This window comes from Mesitornis unicolor, unplaced genomic scaffold, assembly GCF_000695765.1.
Source record: "Mesitornis unicolor isolate BGI_N332 unplaced genomic scaffold, ASM69576v1 scaffold31777, whole genome shotgun sequence".
Classification (NCBI taxonomy): domain Eukaryota; kingdom Metazoa; phylum Chordata; class Aves; order Mesitornithiformes; family Mesitornithidae; genus Mesitornis; species Mesitornis unicolor.
Genome location: NW_010198920.1, coordinates 4,164 through 13,750, shown reverse-complemented (window position 1 = coordinate 13,750; position 9,587 = coordinate 4,164). Strand labels below are relative to the sequence as shown.

Below are 9,587 nucleotides of genomic sequence, written 5' to 3'. Positions count from 1 at the left end.
GAGGTCTCCTGTTCCGTATCCGCTTCACCCAGTGCCCGCTGGTCCCGGCCGCTTCCGCAGCTTGCACTGACTGCGCTGTTCTGTGCGTACCTTAACTTCATCAAAAATTAAAGGGCCTTTGCAGTGTGTTGTAGTAGCATTTCTTGAAGATACAGATCCCCCTGGGAAACTGGTGGTGGGCGTCTGTCTGTGTAATCCACCAGACCATCCTCTGCAGCTGGCGTGCCCAGTTTGTGCCCCGTTTCTTGACACTCGGGTGCATGCTGAGAGTACATCAACCTCCAGGCACCATAGGCACAGAATCTGGTGAAAGCCTTTAGTGACTGACATACGCTGTAGCAGAGGTAGTTCAGTGGGCTAAAGCTGTTCAAGAAAGCAGTAGAGGGCTAGGATTCTTCATGCCTAGCAAGTCCTCTTTAGTCCGTTTTGTTAAAGCAAAGTGAAGCTTGGAAAGTTTCAGGCCAACGTCTCTCATTTAACTGAAGTCCTTTGCTGTGGTGCTCTGACCATTTTTTATGTCTCCCACACAAACCTTGCCATTATTACCATGCTAGGGCATCAAGACACCTTGCCATTATTACTATGCTAGGGTACCAAGACACATAATCTGACAGTTGGGCACTGCTGTGCCTCATTCCTTGGTGTCTCTTCCTACATCCAGTTACTCCCCTGCTGCTCCTCTGGCAGTGGTAAGGCTCCTGTCTCAACCCCACTCACTCTGTCGAGGCTGGGGGAGGACAGCTCTGTTCAGAGGTGGCAGGTGAGGGGTTGGTGGGGAACAAGCTGCTTCATCTGGGCTGGCTGTCCCGTCTGACCGGTAGCTGGTGAAACAAGGCTAACCCGGGCGGTCAGAGCTTGATCTGAGACAGAGAATGGGGTAGTGCTCTGAGAATAAAGATGGACACTTAAGCTGTGGGTTGCAACATTTTAACAATTAGATCGTGTGACTCTAGTTTTTCTATCCTCTCTCAATAACATTATGATTACAGTTCAAGTTTACTGTTTAACTAGGCATCAGCTTCCTTCAAAGCACAGGCCTCCTATCATCATTATCAATGCAACTTTTAGTTTTGCCATTGTTCAATTCATGACACTCTATTTTATAGTGCCTTGTTTTAACCTAACATACTATATTCAGAATATTGTTTCAACTGCATAACATCAATTTTCAGCTTCTCTGTAAGTTACATTTTAGGAGCATCTCTATGAAAAGTAGGTCTGTTCAGCTATGGACATAGTTAAGACTAACACTACTGCACCAAGTTGCGAACTTAGGGGTAAGATTTCATTAAAAAAAGAGGATGCAAGTAGGTGGATCTTTGTTCTTGTGATACAATGTTTTATGTCAGCCAGGGTGTTGAATTGTCAGTGATAATTGCTGTACTAAAGAAGTTTAGAACAAATAAAAGCGATGATGACACTGGCTTGCTTCATATGCTTCCGCCTGTAATTCAGCTGTGTCACGTTCTCTCATTTCACAGAAGACAGCAATATCATTCAGTATAATTGTTCTCATTTTGGATATATCATAAATGAGAATTGACTAATGTTTTCTTTAGATGCACAAACTTTGGGATGATCCACTTGTCCTTTTAATTAGCATCTGAAATAGGGAAAAATATATTTGTAATACATAGCAAACTTCTAATTTTTTTTCATTTCTACATCTCTCCCAAGGACCATCCCAAAATGACTTGCAAAATTTAGCTTAAATTTAAGTTCTAATGCAAGTTACAGACTAGTGACACCTAGCTGAAGGGAGGAGTGCTCTGAATATGTATAATCTTATATTTTGTATCTATCTTCATATTTCCTTATGCAATTGGATATTTGCATTCTGAACTGTTTCTTGACAGGAGTCCTAAAAGATTTGAAGTACAGTGTGAAAAATACACAATATATACTGCAAGGTTACTAGCAGAATTGAAAGGAAAATAAGTTTGGAGTCTTCATGAAAACACGTTTAAGCTGCTGCGGAGTATTAAACACAGTCCATCTGACTTCCAAGTCCTTTAAGATACTGAGCTAGCAGATTCTGTTCACCTCAGCATTGCGTTCACCCTTCATGGTACAATGCCAGGAGATACCATCACTTCCCTTGAGCTCTGGCACGTTCTCTATTCACTGTTCTGACCTTAAAGGGAATGTTTGGTAACTCTATTGATTAATCTTCTAACAAAATAACTATTATAAGATACGTATCTCTGGATCTCATAGTTTATGTAAGTATTAACATAACTTAAAAAACTGAGAGACTTACAGAAAAATAAGATGTTATTTTAATTAAGCAAAACCAGAGTTATAATAACTCTAAAAATAAAATTAGACTCTTTATCAATCCTTAACATCTGCATTTAATATTTTATTCTAAACAAAAAACCAGATGCGATTATGTAGCAAATCTTTGTCTTTGACAACGTATGACATTTACCTTCTCTTACACTTACTTTTATTCTAATTTGGTCATTAATACTTGACTCTGCAACATGTTACTTGTAGTAAAAGTGCCACAATTGAACTATAAACATGACATTGCCATCTTAAAACTGCTTTGCTATAAACTGTAGAGAATATACAGAGTTACAAAGTTGTGTTTTTATCAAAATATACAAAGCCCCCCCAAACCTAACACAAGCTATCAATATTTTTCTTATGAACTATACAGTTATATAAAATATCTGTAAAATTATCTTTATATTTATAAATATTCTACCTTATTTGCTTTGGTCTATAATTATCATCATACAAGTCCACTTAGAAGTTATCTTTGTGTATTTTATTTGAAATATCATACTTTCCTCTGTTTATTCTTCTATAATCCTTATTAAAATGGAACCAAAGCTGCAATGAAACCAAAATTTCTCAAGGGGTTCATAGCTTTCACCAATTATGGAGTAAAGAAGTGGACTATATTATTACTTCAATCAATACTGTATTGTCATTTCAACTGTAGTTTTATTGTACCCAAGCTATAGTTTCTTCTAAAATATTCAAGAAGACAAAGTAAACAAACTGTGTACCATACTTGCACGCAGAATGAAGTTGATGTTCACTAACCTTTGTCCTGACTTAATTTTTTAACACTTCATGGCGATTAATATACACGACTAATTTGAAACGCAGATACAGTACAACAGAGCCCTATCATATAAGCTGCAACTTGTACATATACACCCTCTGACTTTTAAAAAATCTCTTAATCTCAATTAAAATTAATCACATTTTCACAAAATGATATTAATTGTAGTATTTTGGTGATGCCTCTCAGAAGCCTGTTCTCCCAAATCTGAGCAAACTGTGAAGCCATAAGGCTCACCATCACCCTTTGGTGTGGCAGGATGAGGCAAGCAGAAAGGCTGACACCTCTTCCTCCAGCAACCTGTTCAGGTGCTCCTCTGTGGTGGGCCTGCTGCACTGGGCCAAGGGACACTGCCATGGGCCTGCTGTGCTTGGCCAAGGGACACCCCGCCAAAGCTTGCCTGGGGCCAGATGCTGGCATGGTTGGGGGATCACTGAGAAGGGACATATGAAGGTCAGAGGTTGTATTTAAGGCATGGAGCTGACAAGGAATTCAGAAACTGGCCCTATTGCTGTTTGTACGCAGGAACTGCCTCAGGGATGTACATGGAAGCAAGAATTTGTGTATTTACCTACTCCTCCCAAAATCAATGTATTTATGGGGCGTTGCTCTGTCATTTGTTGTCCACACATTATTCCACGATGAGGAGGAAGACTCTGTTTAATCTCCTCTTCTTCTGCCAAGTAATATTTCTGAACGACAGGAGCTGTAGACCCACCAGGAGGTGGATATTTATATACACTATTTCTTTAAGCTTGGCTGTTGCATGAGAACATTTTTCTTTAAACAAATGCACCTGAATAGCTCTAAGAGGACTCTGACATTGAGATTTATGCAGTTTGGAAGACTGGCTGTCGGGAGTTCCACTGAATCTTTGTGAAATGTCTTAGACATATTATAAATCTGGAATACTTTCTACAGAAGCACTCACACTTAACGGTTATTATGGTAACTACAAAACTGAATATGGAAAGGAAAAGAGGTTTAAACTCCTGAATATGTTTTGTAAATGTTGAGTTACAGAAAAGTACGCCAGAACTCAACTGTACTTCAGCATACCCAAATTCATGAAACATTTCCTAACATCACTTTTGAATACACTAAACTACAATTATTTTGCTTACAAACACATTTTTTTTTGAAAAATGCAATATATGGTTTTTGCAGCAAAAATTCTTTCTACAGAGTACACTGTGAACCTACATATTTATTCTGCCCACAATTATTCTGACTCAAGAACACCACTGTAAAATAGTTCAGTGACTAGTTTCCTGTAATGCTAAATAGAAAGGTTTTGGTTGGTCATTTATTTTTCTTTTTTCTGTCTCTCTCTCTCTCTCTCAGAAGTCTATTGTGGCAAAAGTACTTTGGGTCTTTCACATTACATTTGTATTATTGCAAATACTAGTTTTTCTTTTCAGCGTCATTTTTCCTTCTTTCGTGTATGCTGATACATGTTTAGATGAAGAAATTTGAACTTAGTAAATGATAGTAATGTGAGTGGAGACATTTCTCCATTCAACACATCTGTATTTGCTCCAATATACAGATTCGGATTTTTCTTTTCTTTTGCACAACTGTCACTCAGAGTATAACTTCTGGAGTTACACTTTGTGTATTTTTTACTTCACTTCCTTCTGAGCCAAGGAAATGTGGATTTTCCAAAAGTTTAGTTCTTTCATTGTGAAAATGTTCTTTTCTATCTTGTGGACCAGGACTTTTGAATAGATGTTTCTTCTGGTGCATTCCCAGAGCTGCAGCTGTCTTGCAAATTTTGGGGCACTGAAAGCAAGCGTAGCCTTTCCCATTATGCTGAAGTACATGTCTTTGCTCATGGTTCCTTTTGGTAGGAAGATACAAGAAACTCTGTAAGCAGAACTGACAGTGGTAGCGTTTTTCTCCAGTATGAATTCTTTCATGTATTTTGAGTGTTTCATTTAAAGTGAATGCCTTATTACAATATTGGCAGACAAAGTCTTTGACACCCAAGTGAATACGTTCATGTTTCTGTAGATTTCCAGGAACTGAGAAACATTTACCACAGGTTTTGCAAGTGTAGGGCTTTTCCCCAGTGTGACACCTCATATGCATTTTTAAAGTGGATGGGCTTTGAAATTGCTTTTGGCATAGTTCACAAATGTAAGGCTTTGAAGCAGCTACATGCCAGTGTACGTGTTCTTGAATTTCTGCAGTGGAAGACTGATCTCTTTCACAGAGCTCACAATGAAGATTAGGCATTTCTGCATTCTCTTCTTGACTGACCACCTTTTCCTCAGGAGCATTCCTGAGCGCATACTCTCGGCTGCATGTGTTGTGGCTTTCCATAACGGTGCGCTTGCTTCCATGTTTTTTCCTCCATTTAGTCTTTTTCATTTTTCTTAGCTGTTTGGATTTCTTTTTTGGCTTGTAGTTGTAATATGGTCTCCAGGGTTTATCACTGGAGTCCTGGTCACTTACATCATCACACATTTCTGTCAGCTCCAGGCATTCTGATCTATAAAGCCTAGACGGGCTTCTGTCTTTTATCTCCATTTCTGGTTCCTCAATTACATTGTCCTGTTTGGACTCATGTTTAGATTTTCGGCCCCTTTTACAAAACAGCTTAGATCCCAATATATGTCTTTTTACAATAGCCTCATTACCAATTTTTACCGTTATTTGACAAAGAGGCGCAACATTGCTGTCAGTAGACGTTCCAGGTAAGGCAGGCTTTGCAATATATGTTTCAGTTTTACTCAATTCTTGGACAGTATTTGTTGTTTTGCTAGACGAAGCACCACCAGATCCTGTGACATGCTGCGTGTCCTCAGTTGCTTCTGCTCTGTTGTGCACCACTGTTTTCTTTTTCTCTTTAATAGTTTTTGATTTTGTAATGCACTTCCCACAATTATCTGACCCATATTTACCATCATCACTTACAGGCTGACTAGGTAGATTATTTGAAGATTCTGTCTTACTGTTTTCTAAAGAAGTGACTGTTTTACTGTGCATTATTACTGATGAAACTCTGCTACTGTGCATTATAACAGAGGGTGCGGAACTGCTGTAGCTGATGACAGAGGTTGAATTTTCATTCACTTTAGTTAAAGACACGACTGAGGAGTTACACTCCTGAGAACCACAGTCATTTGCAGCAATGGAAACTCTTTTTTCAGCTGTGAAAAAGTCCCTTTGCAGGTCAGAATTTAAGATACTTACTCCCCAGGAGGAAGAATTCTGAGTATTTGTGGAAGATACTGTATCATTACATGCAGATGTATCCAAGGGAAGCGTTCTGTTGTTTGCTATTATGTTACTTTGAAAGTTCAGTGGTGGTAGCTCGGAGCTAAGAGAACTCGGAATGAAACAGTTAGTAGAAGCAGCTTCATTATCCTGGCTACTTGTCTGAACATTTTCATATGAAGAATTTTGGTAGGACTTATAAGGAAGACGTCTGCATTTCATAGGTAAAAGTCGATAAAGTTTGTATGGGTACATACTTGGTTTTAAGCCTCCATTGGCTGTCTTTTTATTCACTGAGAGACGATGGTCAATTGCATGGAAAGACTTCTGGTGATTTTTTAGTATATAGTAAGTCATAAAAGTCTCTAGACAAAAAATGCACTGGTACCGTCTTTCTCCAGTGTGCCAGATCTCATGTCTGGTGCGATACTCAGCCAAGGCGAATACTTTATTGCAGTAGTGACAAGGGTACGTTCTTCTCCATGAATGCACATTTGCATGTCTTCGAAGGCTAGACAATGTAACGTAACTACGCTTGCAAACGATGCACGTATATAATATCTGTCCATCGACAACTTTAACCAAGTGATCTGTTTCTGGTAAAGTGCAGTTTGCATTAGAATAATCAGTGACACTGTTTTCAGACAACAGAGGCTCTGTATTTGCATATGAACTTCCATTCCTTCCGTCTGTAGCAGTATAGTTATCTGCAAAATTTTGTTCATTTCCATTGTGAACCGATAAACTGCTTGATCTGATACAGACTTGTTCATGACTTTCCAATATATTTAGATTTGCAAACTGTTTGCTGCAGTATTTGCATATGAAAGTTTCCTGACGCTCTGAATGGAGCTGAAGATGAGTACTGAGTAATGACCTGTCGTTGAAGGATTTTGCACAACAGTTACAATTGTAAACAGGTGGAACCGCAGTTGCCACAGGTCCAGAGACATTAGCAGAATTGTTTTCTTCTTCTCTGGGTAAATGGAAATCTCCTACTTTATTCTGAGGTTTTGGAAAGGAAGTAATTGTCTGATCAGTAACTGCTTCATGCTGAGTTTCTGTAGTGGTTACTGTAGAGGCCGGTACTTTTGCTGTAGCCACACCAGTACCCTGGGGCTTAAAGGCCAACTTAGGAGTACTACTACATGCTTGTTTTCCTGGCTGAATCAGTGGTGTGGCTTGGAGATTTTCATAGTGGTCTTCACTCGCCTTGTATGAAGGGCTGCTGTTCTGTTCAACAAAAGGCGTTCCTTGAAAACTATCTGCCCCGGAAGAAACCGCATAGGAGTGTTCGGCCAGCGTACTGGCTGGCTCGGCATCCTTGCAAACATTGCTTCTGTCGAGGCTGATGCTCGGAGCTTGTACTGTCTCAGATACCTTTTTAAAGCTTGCCCTCAAATCAAGTGGAGAAAACAAATTGTTTTCCGTTTCAAAAATTGAGAATGCATTTGTAATTCGTGGTCCATTTGTCACAGCAGAGTCATCATGTCTCTTTTCATGTTTTTCCTCTTTGACAGCCCCTTTTTCATTAATACAGTATGCATAGGGGCAGGGCGAACTCGAAAAACTGGCATCTGTAAGATCTTCTAGAAAAGATATTCCCAGTTTTTTCCCTGCAGCTGCAAGGTCCGTTACAGTCTCCTGCCTCTTAACAACTACTGTAGAACTGTAGATGTAATTCAGTATTTCTGTAAACACTTCGGCTTTGAGATCATCTAACTCCAGTACATGACCTGAAATACAGATAGTACGACTCCAAAAAATGTTCTTAAAGTAAAGGCTTGATGCTGCCAGCACATTACTATGGGCTTTAAATTTGGTATCTTCCACAATGATGGTGACATCACATAAAATACCCCGAATGCGCTGTTCATTTAAAATTGAAAGTACAGTGTCACTGTGGAAGTCATCCTTGAGATCCTTTGAATGGGACATGATTGTCATCTAAAAAAAAAAAAAGTAAATATATTTAGAAGGCATTTTTCATCCATTTCAGCTACAAATCAAGTTTATAGTTCTATATTTATTTTATATATTTTTTTAATTTATTAATTACTAAATTTTAAGAACAAGTAGAATTTTGTCATAGCATTTTGTGTTGAAGTCACCTTAGGTTCATTCGTGTCACCAATACTGAAGATAATCTCTGTACAGCTCAAGAACGCAGTAACACCAGAGGATCTTCTCTGTGCCCGCACGGGTCTGTCACCCACCCTGTGCCTTTCACAGGGGACCACAGTGCCAGCAGGTGCACCTGCTCAGGTTCACACGGAAGGACTCGCTGAACCCTTGAGGTACTTCCCCCAGCACCTGGCTGAGGTATTTGGAAGACATTATGGGGGAGGCTGAATTGCTGTGGTTCTGTGGATACCGAGGACATTCTCTTCTGGGGCTGTCTGTCAGACAGTGACTTAACAACACAACTGCATTTGATCCCCTTATTAAGCTGATATTTAAAACAGCAATCAGAAATCCCATGCAATAAAGTTTCAGTTACAGGATATGGCTTTATAAAAATAAATGAACACGTAAGCAACACAACTTCGTAAAATAACGGAGTACATATAACAGTATTTACGTAAACAGAATATTACTTTTTAAATAGTGATTTAATGTTATGAAATAGTTTACACTTACTTTAAAATTACTGAAGATTTAAGCTTATAAGTAACTGAATTTATAACTTCAGTGAGTAAAACGAGTAATGGAACAATTTTTGGCTTTAGAGTAATTTTTTCTTCAGTTATAGTTTAGATCTGTAGTGTGCATGCTTTATAGTATGATAGTGTGTTCTTAATTTCTAGCAAATAATAAGATATATTTGCAATAGTAAATACTGTTAAATAACTGCCAGTTTGTAATAATGAGGTCTAACGCTGACAAAAACATGTTTGGACTAGCCAGGTTGTTAATGTATGAATATACTGGTTTACTTAATTGAGATAAAAGATGCAAAATACGAATGAAAAATAGACTGAAAAAACTGATGACTTTGACAGCATGTGTCTGGAGAATATCTCCGACTTAACCAGGTGATTTTTTGTTTTGTTCAAATTCAGATCTCTATCATATAATGAGGTTTGTTCCTTTTTTCCTCCATCTCCGAGTTGTATTTTCAACTACTACTGCCTGTTTCTGACTTCAAGTCATGAAGAAATAATTGTCCTACCGGCACTCACCAATCACTACAATAAAAAAAAAAAAATCTGCGTTTTTATTCAAGACCCTTTTCTTTCAACTTGTAGAACCAAAACGGACCTTAAAGAAAATTACCAACTACATA

At 38.5% G+C, this 9,587-nt stretch overlaps 1 protein-coding gene across 1 annotated transcript; it reads right to left on the bottom strand.

The window, feature by feature from the left end:
• Positions 1–4,528: 4,528 nt before the first annotated feature.
• On the bottom strand, positions 4,529–8,248 carry ZBTB38 (zinc finger and BTB domain containing 38). Its single transcript, XM_010189302.1, has one exon. The coding sequence runs from the start codon at positions 8,246–8,248 to the stop codon at positions 4,664–4,666; it is 3,585 nt and encodes a 1,194-aa protein (XP_010187604.1). The 3' UTR covers positions 4,529–4,663.
• Between the last annotated feature and the right edge of the window lie 1,339 nt (positions 8,249–9,587).